At 35.3% G+C, this 25,397-nt stretch overlaps 1 protein-coding gene and 1 non-coding gene across 12 annotated transcripts in view; both read left to right on the forward strand.

Annotated features, from left to right (window-relative positions):
* The window catches only part of TANC2 (tetratricopeptide repeat, ankyrin repeat and coiled-coil containing 2), a 361,357-nt gene that overhangs the window by 182,863 nt on the left and 153,097 nt on the right, over window positions 1-25,397 (forward strand). For 8 of the 11 annotated variants that reach the window (XM_042916896.1, XM_042916899.1, XM_042916900.1 and 5 more), the window contains one exon: window positions 7,626-7,736. The exons of the other annotated variants lie outside the window; for them this stretch is intronic. In XM_042916896.1, the coding sequence (XP_042772830.1) occupies window positions 7,626-7,736 (111 nt within the window). The remainder of the gene's footprint in view (window positions 1-7,625; window positions 7,737-25,397) is intronic. 11 annotated transcript variants of the gene reach the window in all.
* LOC122207418 lies at window positions 18,717-18,823 on the forward strand. The gene has a single exon (XR_006196839.1). It is a non-coding gene; the product is annotated as a U6 spliceosomal RNA (small nuclear RNA).

Here is a 25,397-nt window from a genome sequence, read left to right on the forward strand (position 1 = left end):
TTACTGCCAGTTTAACAGAGTAATAAAGCTTTTCTGTATTGACATACCACACTTGTTTAAGGATAACACAATACCCTGCACGTAGGTTCTTTGGAGGGTGTGTACTATGTATAACTGATGCGCTCTGTGCCTTTTTCCCCACCTTCTTTCTTTTTTTTTTTTTTTTTTGAGTTTAGCTTTTTTTTGAATATGTTACAAAGGAGGGATTAGTCAAAAAGACCAAAGCTCACGTCATCATCAGACTCCTCAGATTCTTCTTTCTTCACTTTCACTTTTCATCTTCTCAGCTAGGGCAGCCGTGGTGGAGGGGACAGGACCTCCTGCTGGTGCAGATGATGTTGACCAGGGAGTTTGTAAAAAAGCCTGGCCAGAAAGGTTCAACCTTTACACCAGCTGTTTTAATGAGGGCCTTGATCTTACTACCATCCCTGACCTTCACCTCATCGTCATGCAGGATGAGGGCCAAGTAGATGCAGGTGAGCTCCCAAGGCAGAGGCCATGGTGCAAGCAAATGATGGGCGGATGCTGTCAGGCATGGTGCTAGTTGCTAGTTGAAGTGAGGTCCTAACTTCACCTTGGCCTTAGCTTCCTCAAAGGATTGAGCACCTTAGTGGCAGCTGAGGAAGGCCTTTTTCCCACTTTTGACTTCTGACCATGCCATCAGTGGCTGTTACAAGTATATAGAACTGGATTGGCCCTCCTGAAAAGATGGCAAAAAAAAAAAAAAAAAAAAAAAAGTTAAGAGGAGACTTCTCTGATTATCTAATCAAATAACTAGATCACCCAAATGACCATAAATCTATTCATATGAGAAGTCTTTTTTTTAGCTTATTTTCACCATTTATAACGGTTATCTCCTGAGTCTCTTATTATCTTTAATGCCTAACCAATATCTCAATTATGACTGAAGTAGCTTGTGCTTATTACCTAAAAATATTTCATCAGCTCTATTCCTTCATATTGGATACCAATTTAAATGCAACTGCATTTATAGTGTGATTATATACCACTCCCATCTCAACACAGAATGGAAGGAAAATAGAGACTTAAATTAGTTACCCAGTTGAGATGCAGTTTAGTACAGTGCATGTTTCTCAAGTTTCATTCATTGGCATAGTGTCTTCATGATTTTTGCCATACTTACAACGAGACTTTTTTACCTAATATTTTTGAACTCCATGCTTTTATTTAGATAAATTTACTTTAAAAGAAACTATATATTATTAGTCAAACTGGAAAGTCAGTATCACATGCTGTAACTATAATATTAACCAGAACATTAATTCTAGCTAAACACTTTACCTACAAATGGCACTGATACGGAAATCTTTTCCCTCCTTCTTAAAAAGGGGAATTAGCTGGGGCACATGGGTGGCTCAGTCAATTAACCATCTGACTCTTGATTTGAGCTCACGTCTTGATCTCAGAGGCATGAGTTCAAGCCCTATGCTGGGCTCTATGCTGGCTGTGGTGCCTACTTAAAAAAAAAAGAGAAAAAACGAAGAAAAAAACCCCAAAACAAGGAGGATTAGCTAGTATTAGTGTATTAAAATTTTCTTCTGGACCTATTTAGAAGGATGGAAACATAATTGAAAAAGAAATAACATTATCACCATTTCATTAGTCAGAATAAGCTAGACAGTGCTGTCATAACATCACCCTTAAAAATCTCAGTATTTAACACAATGAAGGTCTATTTCTAGTTTACCCAGCAAGCCTGGGCAACTCTCCAGGACAGCTGTTCTTTATATAGTGACCCAGCAATTCAAGCTGCTTCAATCTTGTATCTGTACCATCTCAACAGAAGACTTCTCTGATTTTTATGTCAGAGGAGGAGACAGACTATATCATGCAGGGCCTATGTCACCTGTGTTCTCATTTCATAAGCCAGAACCAGTCACATAGTCCTAAACTTCACAAGAGCTGGCAATTGCAGTCACCTCTTTGCCTAGAAAAGAATAGAAACTAGGATGTTGGTAGGCACTAGGACAGCCCACCATATTGTGTAATTCACTGCTATTTACTGCCAATTTTATAGATCATTTAAAATAATCTCCCGCTAAAATGAGTTCCATACCTTGAAGAACAATATTGTTAATGAAACTATAAAATTCTAATTCAAAAGACCTGGATATGGTTTTGTAATCTACCACTTAAATACTGTGATCTTGGGTAAGAGATCTTGTGGTTTCTATTTTCCCATCTACAACAGAGTTAATGTTTTCCTCATAGAAAAATCATGAAATTTGAGTGAGTTTAGGTAAAAATGTGAATAAAAGTATAAAATAAACTGTTATGTAAATTTTAGCATCCTAAAATTTGGCATCCTCTTTTCTTCAAGGTGTTGCTTGTATCATTTAAGCACAATCATGAACAGTAATTAATTAAACCCAGCATTGAGTGGGGGTTAAGGAGGAGGAAATAAAGAGTGTCACAAATAGTATCTCTCCTTCTTCTCTCCCTGCCCCAGGCTTCCACTTCAGGAAATTCATGGTACCTAAAGGTTTATTTTCTAATGTTTAGGAGCTAAAATGTTACAAACATTCATATAAGATTCTGCCTGTGAAAGCTTTGTTAAAAACTGTTTAAAATACAGTTTTCCCTTTCCAGATCAAATTTCCACTGTTTTTCTCTAACTTCCTTAATAGTTCTACAGTTCAAACATTTTACTCCTGTGTTTTCCTCTAAGAGTTTTAGAATTTTAATTCTTACATTTAGGTATTTGATCCATTTTGAGTTAATTTTTTAATAGGGGGTAGATATGGATCCAACTTAATCCTTTTGCATGTAAATATCCAGTTTCCCAAAACCATTTATTGAAAAGACTATCCTTTCCCCATAAAATGGTCTTGGTATCTTTGTAAAATCATTTGACCACGAGGTTTATTTCTGTCTTTATGGCACAGTACCACACATTTTGATGATAGTACGCTTTATAGTAAATTTTGAAATAATGAGGTATAAGACCTCCAACTTTGTTCTTTTTAAGATTGGGTTGGCTATTCAGGTTTCCTGGAGATTCTATATGAATTTTAGTATGAATTTTTCTATTTCTGCAAAAAATGTCATTGGGACTTTTATTAGGATTGCATTGAATCTATAGATCACTTTGAGAAGTATTGCCATTTTGACAGTACTAGTCTTTGAATCCATGAACAAGAAATGTCTTTCCCTTTATGTGTGGCTTTAATTTCAGCAACAGTTTGTAGTTTTTCAGTGTACAAGTCTTAAGCTTCCTTGATTAAGTTTATTCCTAAGTATTCTTTTTGTTGCTATTTTAAATTGTTTTCTTAATTTCATTCTGGGATTGCTCATCGTTAGTATATTTTTATGTATTGACCTTGCAATTTTGCTCAGTTTGTTTTATTCTCAGTTTTATTGTAGAATCTTCATCTTCATTTAAGGAATGTCATCTGCAAACAGAGATAATTTTACTTATTCCTCTCTGACTTGATGCCTTGTATTTCTTTTTCTCCCTTATAGCTATAATCTTTTTGCTGTGCTCTCACATTTGACAATTAATTTGTCTTAGATTAATTTTACTGAATATGCTTTTTATTGTAAAACCAACTTTGTGGAAACAGTTTCTTGGTACTTTATGTTTGTTCTCATCTTAAATGTATCCTTCAGTTCTCATTTTCCTGATCCTGGCTTTGATTTGGTCTCCCTGCAGACCTATCTCCCATAACTATTTGAGTCTCGTGCCAGTTCCTTCCTAAAAATTCCCTTCTGCTTTGAAAACTTCATCGAAGACAAATACTTTAGTAGTTATTCAGTTACTTAAAATCCTTATTTTAATGCCTTTATACCTGCTTAGATTAGGTGTGCTGCAACATTGTCTACAACATTCCAGTTTACAGAGGCACCAACAGAGGCAGATTTTTCTCTTTCACCATTAACACACCTTTGTGATATATCTGATTGTGTTTATTGCCCACCCCTTTGTCTCCTCCCCAAGGGATCTTGGGAGAATTAGTATAGAAAATACTGCTCTCCCTCTCCAAAATAGGCCCCACATGATGGATACTTATAACTTGGGACTCTTTAAAAAATAAACAAAACATAACACAACAGTTATACTGCTAAAATAGTGACTGGAAAAAAAATACAAAACCTTAACTTGTACCATATACATTAATACTCCTAGAGATGAGGCCTTGATTTATATCTTATTACAGCTTTTTTCTTAGGAAAGCCCCTTTACTGATCTGCTATGATGAGGTATTTATAGATACTTTTCTTTAATCCAATATTCACAAACTTTAGCGTGTATCAGAATCATTGGAGGGCTAGCTAAACACAGAGTGCTGGGCCCCAACTTCCGCAGTTTCTGATTCAGCTGATCTGAGGTGGGGTCCGATCATTTCCATTTTTAACAAATTCCCAAATAATGCTCTGCTGCCGGTCAGCACATTTTGAGAACCAGTGATATAAATCATACTATGTAATTTTCTTTTTTTTTACACACGTACTTCTCATTGTCTAACCTAAGCCTTTTTGGTTTGGGTAGTCTGCCACCTTCTAAGTTATAACATGTTTTCTTCAATATTATTTCCTTCTCAATTAAAAAAAAAAAAAGTTGGTGATATCACTGTTGTTGTCATTCCCCTATGACACCTTAGAGGTCTTTGTTTTAACCCCCCTCCCAATACACACGCAATTCAGACTTTCCAAATCATGCTGAATGTGTGATGGTGGTGATGATGACAACAGCAAAAACAGTAATAAAAATAGCTAGCATTTACAGAGGATTTATTATGTGCTCACATTGTTCTGAGCATTTTATTTAATTAAAAATTTTTTTTTTCTCTGTGCTCTCTGCAGAGCCCAGCTTGGGGCTCAAACTCACGAGCCATGTGATCATGACCTGAGCCGAAATCAGGAGTCAAATACTTAACTGACTGAGCCACCAAAGTGCCCCATGAGCATTTATTTTAATTAATTAGTATACTCCTTACAATTCCCCCATGGTACATGTAGGTAATGTTATTAAGTCCAAATAACTGATAGGAAACTTAGAGAAACATTCTCAGCTAGGAAAAAGTAGAAGAGATGGAATCTAACTTAAGCTTTCTGGTTTTAGGGCCCAGACCTTAATTCCTGTGCTACCCAACCCCTCACTACTATACTACCATGTTCTGTCACAGTAAAATACCTGGTTTGGTTTTAGAATCCTCCTACCCATCTCATTTCAGCCACTTTTTTAAAAACTGTCTGGTAAACCCTTTGGACACAGAATTTGTGTACCCAGCTGAATTCATCTTATATGTCATTTTTTTATGATGAAATATATTAAAATTCTAGGCTTCTGAGCAAAATATTGTGTCCAGTCTTCCAACCTGACCTTTTATGTTCTCCACTGAGTACTATTAAGACTATGGACAATGTGTCATACCTATATTGTACCTCCTGTGTTTGATTAACTTACAGATAGCACTAGGTTTTTTATAATTTGGATGAGAGCAACATTATAATCTACCTTAAAAAATCATGTAAAGTCATTATTACACATGTATAGTATCCCATGGATGACAATAGGTATGTAGGTAGGAAAGAAGAATCAAATGCCATCTATGAGCTGTAAAGGTAACCTCAGTTGGAATTCCTGAGAAGGGAAAATCGAGACGTCACCCTGGCATTGAGCTTCACAGATCTCTAGGATCCTGCTTTAATCCCTTGACTCCACCTCATAATTCTTATACATTCCTCATACCCCCCCTTATACATTGCTCCTGCCATCCTTCAGTTTCTTCCTTACATATCTACCTTAAGTTGCTAATTTCTGTCTGTCTACTATTTTAATTATAAAAAATGTTATTAAGATTTTTAGATATATAGTATCCCTTGAGCAGGGACCAATGCTGTCTTTGTCAGAACTCAGCAGGTAAAATAGTATTCTGCTGCTATGATAAAATAAAATAATAAAATTCTAGTAAAGGACTTAATAGCTTTTAGAATTAAATTATAGTAATTTCTTCTATACAAATCAATACTGGATAAATAAAATGTTTCATTATTTTTGAATTGGTTGGTGAGATTATAATGAAAGAGACTCTAGTGGCTATTAGTAGCCTGCAGATCTGCATAGATAAATCACTTGAGATCTTCATTTGTGATAGTGACTGTTAAAAATAGGCTCAATTATTACAGTTTTAGCAGAGGTGAGAGCTCTGCTATTCTAAAGCTTGCTTTTGGCAGAGAACCATACTGTTAGCACCCTTAGCTCTTGTTGCTATGGAGACAGTAACAAGATTTACTTTGTTTTTTAACATACACTTAAAATATACATACATATCTTAAGATTTAAAATGTGATTTAGTTGCCTGTAGGTTTTGAGTATTGGCACATTTCAAAAGTACTTTCTGTATTTTATTAATACTTCATTATTTTTATCCTCCAGAGAAAATAGAGAAGAATTCTGGCCAGTATAATGACAAAGTTTTATATTACTTTTTACAGGGTCTCTTAGGAATAACTTAGAATCCTCTGTGGATCAGTAATGGATGAGGATTTTGAAGAACATGCAGAAACTTTTGAAAAAAGTAATGTGATCTTAAGCACTCACATGTCTTGGACACCTATAGTTATGACATAAATAAAACACATACAACTCAATTTCAGATTCAACTGATACTTTTGAGCCAGTGTTATGCTAAGCACTTTCGCCCTGTTGTACTTTATTTAATGGAACTCAGTTTGAGAGTACCAAACTAATCTTCATAATTTTAACTTTTAATGTATTAAAGTGATTATTTAAATGTATATCACTAGTGTTCCTTAACTCTTCCCCCAAAAATCAATAAATAGAATTTATACAAGCCTTTAATAAGTAAAACTTTCAATTTGTGAAGTATACTTTTTATTTCATTCTTTATAAGAATGAATGGATTCCATGGCATAGAATATTACTAATCCAGGGGAAGACCTTGTGATTCTATGTGTAACTAAATCACATTACTTTACCTGTAGCATCCGGTGTCAGACTGGCATGGCCTAGATAATACCTCAGTCCACTAGCAGTTTTGACTTTTTACCTTAAAAGCTGAGCAGTCAGGTGATTGATTTCCTTTTAAGCCAAGTAGATTAATCCTAGTTATGGTATTTATCACAACTGTTATAGTAGTTATTTCTGAATAAAGAAAACCTTTGATTACAATTATTATAAACAAATTTTAAAACTTAGCCCTATACTTTCCTCAGTTAATACTTGTATTTAATGGCAAAGGAAAATAAAAAGCTCTTTGCTTTATAGAGAGAAAGTAGCTAAAGGTAATAGATAGTTACAACTTAGGCTCACGGTTTTGAATATTAGATTTTAGCTCTTCCAGTTTGCAGTGACTTCTTAACAAGACCCATCTCCTCTATGAAGAATGCAGTTAATTTTTTTTTCTGGCACAAAAAACTAGGGTAACCTGATCTGAGTCTGACAGAGTGTGTCGTTCATTTAAGTGCTTCCATCTGTTGCCTGCTGTTCCCCTTACTCATGACCCCTCTGTGTTTCTCTCTTTCCCTTCTCTTTCCCTGTTTCTCTTTTCTTTTTCTTTCTTCCTTACTTTCTGTTTTCTTTTCTCTCTCTTTCTCCTTTTTCCCTCTCCCTCTCTCTCTGTCTCTTTTTTTGTCCTTAGCCCCTCTGAGGAAGGCAAAGTTTGTTGAGAGCCCACGAATTCCAGAATCCGAGCTTGGCTCACCAACCCTCGCTTCAGCTCAGAAACTGGACGTGGATGCATACTGTCCTGGTAAGCACGCATGCGAAGTGTCTGCTTTGACAGAGGGAGGTTCGGAGCAGGCCCGTCCAGCAGGGCAGTGTTTAGCATGTATATTATTCATAAAAACGTATCCGTAACCCCTTTTGCAACTGATCGCATATTTTCCATATTAGAACATAGTTTTTACTGAATATCCTTTTTGAATATTGATAGAATAATGAGTTAAGTGTGGAAAACCATTTCAAGGATAATTTTCAAAGGAATTAAAATAATTCTGGTAGATAGTTTTCAGGGTGATTTTTGTGATTTGAGATACTTGAAGAAATACTGCTTTGGCCATGTGCAAACAAGAATATTAAAGATATGAATAAAAAGGTTCATTTAACACTAGCCCTTTATCTATGACCCACTTTTTCTAATCCCTATTGGATTTCTGGACAATTACAAAAAATAGTTATGATGTTGGAAACATTAAACTTAAATTAGAAAAGAAACCTTATAGGTTCCCAATTTGGACTCCTGGACATTCACTTTTAGAAATACCTCTTCTCATGAATGGCCTGTGGGCTGTGAGCACGTGTGGGAGTTCACTAAAACCCTTCTCTTGTGGGAGCCAGGCTGAGACAGAGTCATTATCAATGCCTAGATTCTTACAAACCAAGATGAGTTGCCTGGCAACATCCTTTACACTCACTCTACAGTGAGTCTATAGAGATGTGTCAGAAATGTTCAAAGATCTAGTTGAGGATACAGACCAGAGCTTTAGTAGAGGGCCTTAGAAGACTTGGTTTTAGGTCTTTTGTTTATTCCTGCTCATTAAAATTGATGCTAAACCACAGAGAATGAAACCACTACATATTTACAGCATTAGGGGTCAGCAGAATAAAATAATTTTTAGTTTTAGGGAATGTGTCAATAGCTCTAATCTGAAATGTCTGGATAATAGAGCTCTGAAGTCAGATGAGACATGTTTCCAAAAAAAAAAAAAAAAAAAAAGACTAGGCGAAAACCTGGGCCAAACTTAATCAGAGAAATTGATTGTATGAATCAGTTTTCAATATTGAAACACCTTGGGGATTTTACTTTGAGGCTGCAGAATCCTGGGCTTCATCCACTGTTGTAGAGGACTGTTTTTAAAACAAGCACGGTTATATATTAAGAACCAGCTTTTCTGTTTCTAAAAGGAACAGAATAGCTCTTTAAATGGCACGGTAGCACATTGTCAAAAGAATCTTTTTCATGTTTTGAGGTACTGTCACACTGCCTGGGCAGTGGAATAGTGTGCTTTGCATTTCTTCATGCAAATTTTAGTGCAATAAACTAAATAAATGTACTAATTCCCTATCCCTGCCTTGAGTTTTGGCAGAGAAACCGTCAGAGGCCTTTTCTTTTCCAGATTTGCAAGTCAGAATGTCAGGGAGACTAATCTTTCACTTCCTGAGTGCCTATCTGACATCTTTAATCTAATGTAGCTATTATCGGCAGAAGGCAAGGTAGTTGCTGTTTGTGGCAATGCCAGTGCTGAATCACTATGAAAAATCTTATCCACGTTATTATTTATGTATGTTTCCCACAAATATGAATCTTTGCTGAATTGGAATTGAACCAAACTAAACCTCAGTTTAGATTTTCAGAAAGCCGGGAAGAAGCTAACACATGTGCCAAAGTGTTAAATGCCATGCTCCTCGTTCTCTCCATTTCTTATCTGAAAGGTTTAAAGCACAAAAACTTCTTACTCTTTTACTCTTTTATAATAAAGTTATTAAACTCTCTGAAAATAAGTTTCTACTGAGATAAGATTAGTGACCTGGGAGTTGAAGCTATTACCTTCTTCATGTACCAATACTTCACAATAACCAGATGAGTCCAGTATACTCACAAAGCAAACAAACAATCCATTCTTCTTTAATTTCTCTTACGTAGGATATGTTAACAGAACAGAGATATTTTATTGTACACTTATATTTGTATCATGCAGTTAAATCTGTTGTTCTTCTTGTCCATCTGCTTTATTCATGATCACATACAAATTTAGGAAAACAGTGTATCTCACAGACACAACAGTCATAAACCAGAGGTTCTCCAGCAGTGGTTTTCCGATTTTAGCATGCTTTTGAATTACCAGGAAGGCTTGTTTAAATGCAGATTTCTGGGCCCACCCTCAGAATTTCTGATTCAGTAACCCTGGGTTGGGTTGAGGATTTGCTTGGCTCAAGAATTCCCAGGTGCTGCTGAAGCTGCTGATGCAACTTGCACGCTTGGAGGGGCAGCTGGTCACAGGACTGCTGCGGGCTGCTTACAAGCAGTCCAGTGAATAGTGCTGGAAGTCTGTAGGGTTCCCTCTGCTGTTGACCTCTGAGGCATTATTCAGGATGTTGTTTCTGTATTATCTAAACTCCAGCCTTTCGATGCCTGCATTTTAGGTTGGAAGAATAAAGCTTTTGTGTCTAAGAAAGGGATATGTCTCTTGGTTTGTCCTTTTGTGCCCGTGTACTTACACATAGTTTTTAACGTTGATTCCACAAAGGAAATTGCGGATCAAACCAGAACTAGATATTCGGTCTGTAAAGTCCAGGGAAAGCTACACTGGGACATAGCTGTCAATCCAGAATATTTGTTTAATAAATTAAGGAATTCAGTGTACATCTCATTAGATTCTAAAATACCTAACTTAAGTTTTACTGTTCCTCAAAATCAGATTTGTTGTATGCAGAAAATGTGAGAAAAACACAAGTAAACAGTATGTTTTGGTTCTTTACTTGAAACCATGGACATGATTGATGGTGTTACATAACTGACCTACCAGAGTGTAGCGGATGGTAAGTGACCTGTGCTTGGTAATCGTCTTACAGTGCGGAAACTAAGACCTAGAGAATTTAAGTGATTTGTATAGGGTCAGAAGCAGAATTTATTGTTGAACTCTTCAAGTGGACACAGTGTGGCCCAGAAATTGATTGCCCATAATTCTATTACTGTTTAAATTCCATAGATACCCCTTAACTATCCTTAAATTAAAAAGCAGAAAATTCAGTTTTTAACTATGAAGCTGAGCTGTAGTCTGTTTTTAGGGTAACCAACTTATATCAGTGATTTTAATAAAAACAATTCCCAAGGTAAAAGAACAGATTCATCCTACACTCTAACTTTCCTGCTTATGGCACTGTTCATTAGCTGTGTGGTTTTAGAAAAGACTCTTAACCTTTTCTGACCTTCAGTTTCCTCATCTGTAAAAATGGGAGTAATAATCTTAAATCAGATTAATAAATATAAAACACTTAGCAGAAAGCTTGGTTCATAGTAAAATGCTCATAAATGCTAACTAATTTTTTTTATTATTATAGTGATAATCCTGAAGTATACCACAGGATGTTAAAGTGTTTTCTGAATAATCAGGGGGAAAAGATGTAAAGATTTAGGATCCTCTTTAGTTAAATGTATGTGTTTCAGTTCTGACTTCTCCCCTGCGAGTCATATGATCCTGAACATGTCATATAATGTCTTGGTGCCTCAGTTTCTTGTCACAGTGACATTGTATATACCATGATGTTTTTCTGTAACTTAACAAATATGTATTTGTATAGATACTTGAATATATACATTCATAGGGAAAACATGGGTTGCCCAAAGAGCAAGGGAATCAAGATTTGGTTGGAAAGTCAGGAGAGAGTGGGATTGGTGAGATAATGCTCGTGTTAGCAGTGGGTATATCTGGGTGGTGGGATTGTTTTAAGTTTTGTTCTTGGGCAGCGTATGTTAGGAATGAGAGCTCAAGTTCTAGAATTAGATCTGGTTTAATTTCTGACTCTGTTACCTTCTAGCAGTAACTCCGTGTAACTTTCATAACCTTGAATTCTTTATCTATAAACTTGTGATAAAAATAGGCCTTTTTATGCTAGGCCTATCTCTTAGGGTTGTTAATTTTAAGTAAAATTAGTATATATGCCAAATGCTTGGTTCAGGCAAAATAAATAAGAGCACCTTCCCTATTTTTCTTATCCATTAATATCATTACACTTCATTCACTTTCTAAAAGTTCTGCAAAACAAATTTGTATTGAAATTTTTTGGTAATCAGATGTCACTAAAGGATGGTGATACTCTTCATTTATACCTTCATTTCTTAAGTTTTCATATTGTACATTATAATAATGCGTCATTTCAACCATAGACCCTTGACACACATGGCAGAACAAGTCAACAGTTTTACAGGACTTTTGACTACACGTGCAGAGTTAAGGGCCAAAGTACAGACTAGTGTTCTGAAAACAGGCAGGATTTTATCCACACTGAATATTCTCAGAGACATTTGAGATTAATCTTTTTATAAGAGATCCTTTTCAATCTCTTTTAAAATGGCACTGTCCTTCAAAGGACAGTGTTATTTAAGGCGACAATAAAATTAGGATGTATTTGAAACTCAAGAATGGAAGAGCGTTTTATGGTAGTTATTTGGCACGTATTCATGTTACATGTTTTTTAATGTGTAAAGGATTTTTCCTTTGGATTTCTTAGCAGCAGTGTACATTCTGTCGCACAAGTACAAGCCACTATAGATAAATGTTTTCTATAAAGTGAATAATTCCTTGAACCTTGATGATTTGTTTTATCTTCTTTCCCTTTTTTTCTGAGAACTTATCAAATCTTAGTTAGGCATGCTTCATTTGTTTTGCTTTGAATTTTATACTTAAGATTGCATATTAAACCTTCTAATAGGATTTTTCATTGGCATATAGAGACCAGAAGCTTTTGTCTTGTAATTCACATCTTCTGTTATGTTTTGTTTATATTCCCTTTGTCTACTCTGTTGTAAACACAATAAGTATAAAGCAGGGTTTTTAATCTGAATTAAATTGGTGAGCTTTAGGGGGGTCTCTAAACTCCTTATTATACACAATACTATTCTATAATGTACATATGTACTTCTTTCTATAACAGACTCCCAACGTAGTCTGTGACACATATGTTACCCATGTTAAAAAAAAAAAAAAAAAGGAAAAAAGAATTACTGTTTAAAGGTTGAAATGAAACAGAGGCTGTTAATGGCACAACTATTAGAACCGAAAAAAAAAAAAAAAAGAAAAGAAAAGAAAAAGCTAAAATCTGGACAGTGGACAGACTTGTAAATGGACTGAAGGGAATAACTGAAACACAGCACTGCCCAAATCACAATGTGAAAGTCAGTACAGAAAGTAGAGCTCAGAAGCAGAGAGAGAAACTGAACACATTACAGTGTATTTTAAGTACAAGAGACAATGCCTGATTATTGGTTATGAAAATAAGCATGCCAAAGAACTAGAATATGAATATGAAAAGCTTTTCTTCCCCACACTTCCTTATCCAGTAGTAAGTTCTAACATGTTAGAAAGTTATTTCAATGGACAGATGCTTTGTTGAATAAAGTGTTTCACTTTGATCGCTTTTAGGTGTTTTCCTGACTTACATTTTATCATTGTTTAAAAGAAGAGTAGTCTCATCCCACTAACTTTTAAATTAACTTTTCTCAAGGTGTTTTGCATCACAGATTCTAAAGACTTAGCCTATAAATGTGGTGCTTAGATCCATGTTAGATATCCAAAAGGACAGTTTTCCTATTAACTGAAAACTATTTCAACTTACGGTTTTGAGGCAGTAAAATGCACTGGTTTAGAGTAAAATGCACTAGTGTAGACTACAGACCCTAGAGCCAGAGCAGCTGTGTTCACATATTAACTCTGTCACTTACTGTTTGTGTGAAGTTGAGCAAATTACTTACCCATAAGTATAGTTAATTTCCTTATCTGTAAAATGGAGATTATAATATTACCTACACCATAGGAATGCTGCAAAGATGTATAGATTAAAATATGTGAAATAATCAAAACAATTATGCATGTGGTCCATAGTGCTATATAAATCTTAGCTACAATTATTATAATTTTTTGGAACCTTTAATGACTTTTTATCTAAGAATGCTGTGGGTAAGGCTATCAGCCTTTTTAGAGTACTTTGCAAAGAGGATAAAATTACAGCTATACCCTGTACTCATTGGTTGTTTTTACAAGCAATCTATTGTATATGCATAGATGCTAAGTTGTATGGGTTTTGGGTTTTGGTGTTTTTTAATGGAGGCAGTTTTTCACTGTGGTAAATAGCCCAAGCCCTGGGATCAGACAAGCTTGGATTCAGTTCTATCTGTGCCACATATTAGCTGTGTAACTTTTATTACTTAATCTTCCTAATCTTCTGGTTCCTCATTTGTAAAATGAAGATAGTAATATTGCCTACTCCATAGGGTGTTTGTGATTAAATAAGATAATATACATAATTTACTTAGCCAAGCTTCTGGAACATCAGTTGTTAGGACTAATAACTTCTCTGTCACATGTATATAGTATTATAAACTTACTTCTGAAAATAAAGTTGGTTTTTATGTTTTATTTTCCTAAGCTGCGTATAAGTTCCTGCAGCCCAATGTCCATGTGTTTTTCCTTATCTAGAAGTGATGCGTTACAATATTTGTGCTTATGAGACTTATGGGAAGTGTTGGTTAAAGTCTATTTATTTTCATTAAGAACCCTTGAGAATAGATCCTTGTATTAGTTATCTATTGCTGTATAACAAATTACCATAAAACTTAGTAACTTAAAAGAACAGCATTTACCATCTCACAGTTTCCATGGGTCAGGAATCTAGCTTCTCTGTGGCTCAGGGTCACTCACAAGCTGCAGTCAAGTTGACAGCCTGAGTTATAATCATCTCAATGCTCAACAGAGGAAGGATCCTCTTTTGAGTTTATATATATGATTATTGGAAGGATTCGATTTCCTGTGGGCTGTTGAACTGAGGGTCTCAGTTCCTCACTGACTTTTAGCAGAAGGTCGCCTTCAGTTCCTTTCCATGTGGATTCTCCATAGGACACCTTACAACATGGCAGCTTGCTTCATGAGAGCAAGCAAGCAAAAGGCAGAGTAAGTGCAAGCAAAATGAAAGGGACGAGCTTTTAGAGTATGATCTCAAAAGTGATGGAGTTTCTGGCTGGCTCACTTGGAAAAGCATGTGACTTTTGATTTCTGGGTCGTGAGCTCAAGCCCCACATGGATGTAGAGATTACTTAAATAAATAAAACTTTAAAAAAAAGTGACATCCTATCACTTTTTGCCATATTCTGTTTGCTAGAAGCAAGTCACTAGGTCCAATCTATACTTAAGGGAGTAAGTTGGAATTTTGAGGAAAGCTGTTCAAATCAAGCAACAAATTTTTCTTGTTTTTTTCCCCCTACATATTTTATATGTACCATTCCATGGTCTGGAAGCATAAATCTTTCTCAGCCTCGCATTCCAATAGAAAAATTCCATATATTCCTGGTATCCTACCCTTTTAATATTCAGAAACTCTCTGCTGTCCTTCTTATAACTATCTATAGGTCTTTCCCTTGCTTTATCTATACAGATTATTTACAGATTATAAATTACTAATCTGCACTATTAAGCAATTTATAACCAATGCTCTTATATCTTTAAGTTTACTGTAATGGATTTTGACTTTTATAGAAAAGTGTATTCAATGAAAGTAATTTATGCCACTTTCATGAGGTTTGGGCTTAGAAAAATCTGTCTCGTAGTGCCATATTAAGATTTTGATGCTGGGGCACCTAGGTCATGTGCTGACTTCAGCTCAGGTCATTATCTCACGGTTCATGAGTTCAAGCCCCACACTGGGCTCTGTGCTGACAGCTCAGAGCCTGGAGCCTGCTTTGGATACTGTGTCTCTCTCTGCCCCTCCCCTGCTTGCGCTCTGTCTTGCTCTCTCAAAAATAAAATAAATGTTAAAAAAACTTTTTTTAATAAAAAAAAGATTCTGATGCTACAGCTAACATTTGCTGATTTATCTCTTAGTACTGATTTGTTTTTCTTGATCAACATAGAAAGAAGGAATAAAGAACAAAGATAACTTACCACCCCCTTTGAACTGTTCCTTTCTTTCTGACCACTATTCAAAAATTTTTTTCAAAGTATAACATTATTTCTCACCAATACGTGGCCAGTATTTAAACATATTTGTGCTTAAAAAGCATGCACAAATCATATACCTTATAGAAAATTACTATATCCACTTACCATCTTAAGCTATATTTTACTATATGAGAACAGATATCCTTACTTAGAACAGGATTTCCTGAATTGTAATCCAGGGAATTGAGATGTTAGTTTATGCTACATGCATGACGCTAAATTACAAGATCTATGGATGTGGGACTTGTCCACCTTTTTCATCACTGTATCCCTAGTGCTCAGACCAATAACTGCTATCTAAAACTCAACAAATACTAAATGGACCAATGGTCAACTATAAAATGATAGCAACTACTAAAAATTGGGACATTTTGCAAACAAGGAAAATGCCAGAATAAAAAGTAGAGGCAAATACTAGAGATAAGTAATAGTAGATATCAAGGACAGAAAATCAGGAGTATATGAAACATACGCAAATTCTCCTAAGAGCTCCTGTGTCAGATAACACGTACACACCACCCAAAACATTCAGCAGATTATTTGGAAACCATTAGAATGATGTAAGGAACAATTTGTGCTATAAGCATATCTTTTGGCGTTAGACAGACGAGTCCTTGAAGAAAGGGCAGCTACTGCAAACACATAGCTTCAGTACCACCAGTAAGGCTGGATTCCTGACCCCTCGTTCTTCAATTTCTCAGGGAGATGAAAAGAAAATACCACATTCAAACAACTGAAGAAAGTATTAAATTCTTGTGATGCGCACCCCCCAAAAATTCTAATAATAGCTAACCCAGGAGAGTCAATTCTAGACCATTCCCCTACTTTCTTCCCTAGTACTTCAGCTTTACATCTCACATCATCAGACTGTACCAGTCACTGCCCTTCCTTGATGCAGCTTCTGTACACTCTGAGATCCTACCAGTCTTTAAAGATTTTAGCTACTAGTTCACCAGAATTCCTGCTTTCCTACCCATTTTATTTTTAAAACTTACCTGCTACTTTTCATATAACTATCTGTAGGTCTTTCCCAGTCTATACTGACTATTACAGTACAGTGAAATCTTCCTAGAATGGTGCTTTTCTCTTTAAGCCTACACGATTAGATCATGCTGTTTTTGTGTTCAGTTTCTAGAATAAATCCCAGTTTGGAAGCCAGCAGGGGAGTAAATTTGTTATTTAGACAAATATGAGTTTTGAGGATAATACTTTCCTTACTGTGACCAGTATATAAATACCTAGCTTTCCACATTAGAATAAATTGTGCTATGGATGAGGAAATCCAGGCCAGTAGGGGAATAATATGGAAATACCACATTATAGAAGTAACGCTTCTTTACCATAATTTGTATCTCAAACGTATGTCTATTCAAAGCAGACATTAGAAACCTCAGTTAAAAACCCAAAGGAACACTCAGTGAGAAACATCAGTCTTAGAGATTTCAGTGAAGGATTCAAGATTCTTGAGCTTGTCAAATACTGCTTTTTATCCCAGCCAAATAGTCATCACCATACATCAATATACACATAGTACTTCTTGTACACTGGAGGCAGTTGTGTAGGCAAGGAAATACTACTGTAAGTGTTGCCAGCAATGAGTACTTTCTGTCTCTATATATCCTATCTCTGCAGTGATTCCCACTTGAGTGGGAGAGAATCAGAAGTAGAGTGTTGTGATAGAAGATTATTAGCATTTAAAAGCCTGTTTTCTTAGCTAAGTGCCAGACTGATGAATTACTATGTAGAGTCCCTAATCTTTTAAAAATTTAATCCCTAAATAGCAAAAGAGAGAACAACTATGTTTGTGTATGTGTGGGCGACTTTTTGCCCATTTATTTATGTCTAAAATTATTAGTAGAAAGACTACAGGATTATTAAATATTAGATAAATTTACTTATTGTTTTTTAGGAAGCATATTTTTAAAAAATTTTTCCAGCTTTTTGAGATATAATTGATGTTATATAATATTATATAAGTTAAAGGTATATAATATGCATGATTTCATATATGTACATATTGCAAAATGATTACCAATGAAGTTTGTAGACAGTCTCTCCAGTAAATTGCACCTACATAAAAAATTTTGCATGATACCTAGGTTTTCAAAAAATTAATAAAACCTTTAGGTCTGTTGCCTTAGGTAATAATTTTATCTGAAAACTGGTCTGAACAAACCAAAATTAACAAGAAAGGCTGGAGTAAAGTGTTCTACCGAAGTTGCATTATTGCTTACTCCCATTTCATACTCGCAAGCAAGGCATCTAAATAGTCCCCTCTGCAACTGGAGAGATTCCCTAAAAGTTGATCCTTTAACTTAGGCTCTAGGTGAGTTAAAGAAGGCAGTAATTTGAAAGAGAAGGAAGGGTTAAGTAGGAGAGATTCACCACTTTTAAGAGATGGGTCGAGTAATTAAAGATTCTTTGGATTCTTATGTATCTTCCCCAACTTAGGCTATTTTTCCTCAATTGAGGATTGACAGTGACCTGTGTCATTGATAGCCTCACATGGATCTAGTTTCCCCATCTATCTACTGGACCATTCCTCCCTACTTTTCTGTCCTCTGGTCCATACTGAGAGGTAGTCCTTAGAACTATGGAAAACTTAGACCTTCATCCTAACCTCTAACTTCTATTTAACCTTAAAAAAGTAGACAACTTTTTCTAGACAATTGTTCAAAAACCTGCTTGGCAAGCATATTTTTAAAAATTAAGGTGAAAATGCCCTCACATTGGCTTTACACTCTGCAGTTCAATACACTTTATCATTTCCTACTACCATTAACCCAGCCATGACAGATCTATCAAAACTGCTTTTATCTCGAAAGTATTTGAATTTACAGCCTTGACTGTGGGCTACCGGGAGTCGTTACTTTCTTTAGGAAGTAGCAAAGAAGCACTGGAGGATGGAAGAATGAAAATTTCCTGTACTCTCTCCCTATTAAAACATACAGTTTCAGGGGATTCATAGTTTCCCAAAAGAGCAGGTAGCAGAGGACGTTGGATCAAGAGTTCCCGATTTAGCGCTCGCTTTGGCAGCACATGTACTTTTAAAATTGGAATGATACAGAGATTAGCAAGGCCCCTGTGCAAGGATGATGTGCAAATTCCTGAAGCACTCCATATTTTTAAAAAGAAAAAAAAAAAAAAGAGAGTTCCTGATTTCGATCATTTTTTAGCTTACATCTGCTACCGTTTGGGATATCATTTGTTATTAGCTGCTGGGGCTAGCTATGGAAGGAGAAAACATTATGTATGACTGAACAGTAGAAACTTGAAGTTACTTTGAAAAGAACTAAGGGAGACTTTCTTCAACCAATAACTTCTAGTGGTATTAGGGAAATGTTGGCCATCTCCAACACTGTGATCATCCGATGACTCATTCTTGTAGCTCTTCCCCTGCTGTCTCCTTCCTCCATCCCCACGAGTCATTGTCCCACAGACACTAGCTAGCTCTTTGCTACCGCAGTTGCACAAGGCTGTTAAGAATGATCTTAAGAGATGAACTACAGTACTGTAACCCAGTCACCTTTTGCCATGATTACTTTTGCTTATTATTTCTAATAATCCTTTTGTCTTTTCATACCCCTAATTATTTTAATTTGAAAATATTTGTAGAAATTACCTAAAGATAGGACAGTGCTTCCCCCTCCCCCCCTTTGAGAAAAGATTTGTATTTGCTTCTGCCACCTGGGGCCATTTTGATCCAAGTTCAGAGTTGGTGGTATTCCGGGCTAATCAAATGACACAAGTCAGAATTGCAAGGCCTAGTTTACTTCTGGTTTATCTTTACTCCCAGAGTACATTTAAGGGTTCCAGCCCAAAGCGTAGGGTGCTTTACTAGATTTCCCACTCTTGGCAGAGCTTAGACTTCAGTTTTGTTCCTATGACCTTATGAGACGGCCAGAAGCACAGCTTAGCTGTTCAATCATTTCTTCCCTGTTAACTAATGCCCCTGGCATTCAAGTGGCCATCCATGCTGGGCAGAGATCTCCCTTCTGGATTTCCGTCTTCTTCCTGGTTTTGTCTTTTGATTTATTACCATCTTCTTAGGTCTTTAATGCTTTTAAAAAGATTTTTAAGGTGTATTTTGTCCAGTTTTTATTGGTTGTCATCAGCTAGAGGGTCTCCAGTTACTGAAAGGTCCCTGCCACCACCATTTCCTTTGGGGGGAAAATTCTAGCATTTTTATTTTTAGATTGCATACACATTGTAAAGTGTATAAACAGAACATCTTTTTCATTCTGTGCTCTCCATGGGAACAGACGATACACTAAAACAGTCTTAGAACGCTACCTCTTTGAATAAATCAATCTCCTTAAATTCTGGGAGCTGTATAATAAGAAATTGAAGCTGTGGGGCACCTGGGTGGCCCAGTTGGTTAAGTGGCTGACTTCGGCTCAGGTCATGATCTCACAGTTCCTGGATTCGAGCCCCATCTCAGGCTCTGCACTGACAGCTCAGAGCCTGGAGCCTGCTTTAGATTCTGTTTTCTGTTATCTTGTCTCTCTCTTGCTCGCTCTCTCGCTCTCTCCTCTCCCCCCCCCCACTTGTGTTTTTTTTTCTCTCTCTCTCTCTCAAAAATAAATATTAAAAAAAAGAAATTAAAAAAAAAAGAAATTGAAATGGTATTGTTAGCTACACCTAGGTGATTACTTGAAATACAAAGAAGTTCTCTTTTCAATCAGGCTTTTAGAGTTAATTCATGGTCCATCTCTTTGGGCAAGTTGTCTCCTGTTTGGACTTGGAAACTAAATCTCTGATTTGTATTTTGCATCAGACTTTGCAAGTTTTTGCCTTTTGTGATTATGATATTACCCATGATACAAAATTGTTGAAAGCTTGCCTTTCTGTTCCTGATCTCCATCTGGCCTCATTTGACCTGTTACCATTAGCTTGGAGAGGAAAAATGTCTGTTTTATCCAGCCACACATCTCAAATGTATTTCATAGATCATTGAGATAAGTTCAGCATTATTATGTTTTCTGCTTCGATCTTAACTTCTGTAGTAGCCATAAAAGTTCAGTTATAAATGTGAGTAGATGAAACTGATATTTCTGTTGTTGCCAGGAAAAAAAAATAGGGAATAGGAATCATCGTGCAAAATGATTAGAGAATTTCTTTTCATGTTTGAAGAGAATTGTGAGGCACAAGCTTACTACAGTCTGGCTCTCTGTTGCTTGGCTCTGTTGCAAACCAATTTAAAAGGAGTGTTCTTATCTGCTGGTTAATGTTTTATTAAAACATTAGATATCAAAAGCCACACAGTACATTTTTGCATTTACCACAAAATGACTAGTGTATGTATTAAAGACTTACTCTTCTACTAATCCATGTAAATCATCTTTGGCTACAGTAGAACAGAAGGCTACCCTTAAAATCTAAAGATATTTGTTTTATAGAAGTAAATATCTTTTATAGAAGTATTTTTTATAGAAGTAAATATAATTTTTCTATTTATAAGTCTTCTTTGTAGAAATATGTTTTATAGAAGTAAATATAATTTTTCTATTTATAAGTCTTTATAGAAGAAATATGTTTTATAGAAGTAAATATAATTTTTCTATTTATAAGTCTTAAAGAACATTGGTTAGAATTCATTTATGTACAAGTAAAATTTCTATTACAGTCAAGGGCATAAAATATGGATGCTATTTTCTGGTATCTTAACAGAATAATGATGCTGATTTTCTTAGTTAAAATTGTATACATTGAGTTCTCTAATACAACAAATGTCTTGTCTGGTTCCTAACCAAGTAACATTTTTTATAATGACACGGATGATATGCTGTTTGCCCTAGAGAAAAGAAAAAGTTAAACTATGGATGGATCATAGTGGCATTTTTTCCATTGAGAGCTTTTGATTGACAATTATTCCTCAAACGTTTCTTCTCAAATATCCAACCAAGTAAAAATAAACACTAAAATTATCAAAAACACCCATCTGAACAATTTAATGCATTTTCTGCCTTATGCTTACCACTGTATCCACAGTGCTTATTGTAGTAAATGACTAGTACATAGTAAATGTTCATTTAGTGTGTGTTGAGTGAATGAAATGAACCCAAAAAGCCAGAGGAAGGCAAAATGAAATAATTTAATATGTTATAAATATGTATCAATGACATAGATTTCTCTCTACTAAGAATATATCTTTTTGCTTTCTAATTTACTACAAAGGGGTTCAGAAGCTTGAATAACCAGAGCTATATAATAAAACTGGAGCTCAGTTTTGGGAGAATGTGGCAAAGCCACGTGCTGGCTTCAACACTTACTGTGACAAATAACAGCTCTGCTTTTAACAGACACCCATTTTCTAATATTCATCAGAAAATAAAAAATTTAGGTAATCATTTAAGAACTAAAATGAAAATATAACCAGGTTTGCTTTGGCATTTGGGCCAAGCTAATCATAGGTTTTATAACTCTGTTAGAAAGAATGGGTTTCTTTATTTGATTAAATGTGGTACAAATTTCTGAGTTTTGAAATAGATGAGAACAAGCAGTTTATAATTAACGGATCGTAAAGGAAAATGTAAACAGCTTGATGTGAAAATGCCAAGAGAATGCTGAGAATTTAGAGAGTCTATAGACTGAGACCCTGTGTAGCCTGCCATGTTAGGGATGCAGATTAGGGGTTTGGATACATTAGCTGTTAAACATTCATTTCTTGACACAATTTTAGTCATTGTCTAATCCCTCTGCGGTTTGGCTACTTTAAATAGAAGACATTATTTTGCAAATATAAAGTGTAAACCATCTCTGAAAGAATTGGTATCATCAAGAAAAATAAGGACCAAAATGTTCAGCACTTTCTTGTTTACAGCATCCTATTTCTTGCCTGCATTGTATTTCTGATATAATTTACTACGATTTAATTAATTGATCTTCTGTTTTCCTTCTTGAGACTATAACCTCCTTAAGAATAGGGGCTGTACCCCTTATTCATAAAGGTACATGTAACACCTGAGACAGCACTGGACACGCAAAAAGTAAATATTTAATGAATGCTTAATGACTTAATGAAAGCTATATTTATTGTCTGTCATCAGATAATGCAGGATGCTATTAAAGATAAAAATAAATAAAATAACCATATAAACAATTTGTATTCAGCAATCATATATTTTCTGACAAAATAATGAAGTAGTTGAGAACATAGGCTCAGGAGCCATACAGCCGCTGAACTTCAGTATTAACGGTCACTTACCTAACTCTGTAACCATCGACAAGCAAGAACTCAGTCTTTGTGTGCCTCACTTTTACTATCTGTAAATAGGGAATGTTGTTAAGGTTAAATGATTTAATACATGTAAAGCACTTAGAAAAGTACGAGACACTAATATCCCAGTAAGTGTTAGCTATTGTTGTCATTACTAGTAGTACTACTACCAATATTATTATTCCAGAAATAAATTTAAAATGCTCTTCTAAACATTAAACATAGTGCATTTAATCCGTTTTGAACTTAGAGCTCTGTATTTTGTTGAACTAGTAAATCACATAGAATTTAAATTTGAAAACTGTTCCCTCTGCTCTTTTTCCCTAACTCCACTGTTAGAGAACCAACTTCATCCATTATAAGAATTTTGGGTATAACCTCCTCCAAGAGATCTTCCCTCCTTTTCCTGCCTCCATCCTGCCAAGACAAATTTAATTGTTTCTTTCTCTGTGTTCTCTAGTACCTCCTTTAATTTATAAAATATTTCTTATATGCATTGGCTTCTCTCAAGTTGTATGTCTTTGCTCTGCTTTAAGTTGTTAACTGGTACAAGAGGAGTGGCCAAGTAATTTCTAATTTTGTACTAAATTTTGAAACACGTATAGCATTCTTTTTCATAATTCTAGACTTCTTTCTTGGAGGAAAAAAAAACAGATATTGTGCATACTGCTTCATTCTCAAACCTAGTTTCCGTAAAACATTTTCTGAAATTTCTAAAAATTGAAATAGAAATACAGAAAGGTACACCAATCATAATTATGTAGTCTCAACGAAATTCTATGAAGTGTACACACCCATATAACCACAACCTAAATCAAGATAATAGAACATTCCTGGCACTTCAGAAGTTTTCCTTGTGCTTCCCTCACATCATTATCCACTCTCTACAAGTATAACCACAATTATGAGTACCATTCTCAGTTATTTCCTTTCCCCATTTTCACACTTTGTACAAATGAAATCATTTAGTGTGTATTCTTTTGAATCTCTCTTCTTTTGTTCAGTAGTATATTTGTGAGATTGTTTTTTATTGGTCTATTTCATTGTGTATCTACTCTTGATGGACATTTTCAGTTTGGGCTATTATGAACAATTCTCCTATTAATATTTGTTCGCATGCATTTTGACGCACCTATGTATATAATTTTCCTTTTGGTATATACCTAGTAGTGGACCTGGTAGAGTTTCAGAATGTTCAGCTTAAATTTTTTTCCAAACTTAAAGCTGCCAATTTACATTCCTACCAGCACAGCAGTATTTAAGTATTCTTTTACCCCATATTGTCAGGGTGTTTGTTAGTTAGTTTGTTTGTTTTGTGTGCTATCTGCACTGCACATATGCAGTTGTGCAGAATCATTGTGATTTTGGTGTTCATCTCCCAATGTTAATATGCTTTTCACATGCTTATTGGTCATTTGGACATCATCTTTTGTAAATGCCTATATAGATTTTTTTTGTTTACCTTTTAGTTGGATTGTCTTTTTTTTCCTTAGTGATTTGTATGGATTCTTTATATATTCTAGAAAGAAGCCCTTTGTTGGATATATAAATTAAAGATACCTTTTCCTACTCTGTGGCTTACCTTTTTACCATCTTAATGGTGTCTTTGGTGAAAAGAAGTTTTTCTTATTAATAAACTTCACAAAAAACCAATGGTTAGTGCCTTTTGTGTCCTATTTAAAAAATCTTTGCCAAGTCCTAGGTCATGAAGATCTTCTATTAGGTTGTCTTCTAGAAAAGTCATTATTTTACCTTTTATATTTGGGTCCATAATCTAACTGGAATTGATTTTTATATATGGTATGAGGTAAGGGCAGGTTTTATTTTTATTCCTATCATATTGATCCATCATCATTTACTGAAAATACCATTCTGTTACTAAACTATGACATTGGCACCCTTGTCCTAAATAAGGTGAATTATGTATGTATAGATATGCTTCTGGATTCTTTATTCTGTTCCATTGGTGTTTTTATCTATGCTTGTGTCAGTCTTACTCTGTCATAGTGCTTTAGCATTATATTAAATCTTGATATTAAGTAATAGAGGTCTTTCTTCTTCAAGTTTTCTTTACTATTAATGGACCTTTCCATTTCCATGTAAGTTGAAGAATCTTTTAGTCCTTAGGGTGCTGTATTCTTCATTCAGTGTTCTCGGAACAAAACCTAATGCATAAATGTACTCCTCCCAAATGGTCAGAGTGAAACAAGAGCTGTAAATTTAAATAGTCTTGGGGTGCCTGGGTGGCTCAGTCAGTTAAGTGTCCGACTTCAGTTCAGGTCACGATCTCATGGTCCGTGAGTTCGAGCCTCGCATCGGGCTCTGTGCTGACCGCTCAGAGCCTGGAGCCTGCTTTGGATTCTGTATCTCCTTCTCTCTCTGCCCCTCCCCTGCTCACACTCTGTCTCTCTCTTTCAAAAATAATTAAACATTAAAAAAAATTTTTTAATAAATAAAGTAGTCTTAACAGAATGTATGAATG

Source organism: Panthera leo, chromosome E1 (genome assembly GCF_018350215.1).
Source record: "Panthera leo isolate Ple1 chromosome E1, P.leo_Ple1_pat1.1, whole genome shotgun sequence".
Taxonomy (NCBI): Eukaryota; Metazoa; Chordata; class Mammalia; order Carnivora; family Felidae; genus Panthera; species Panthera leo.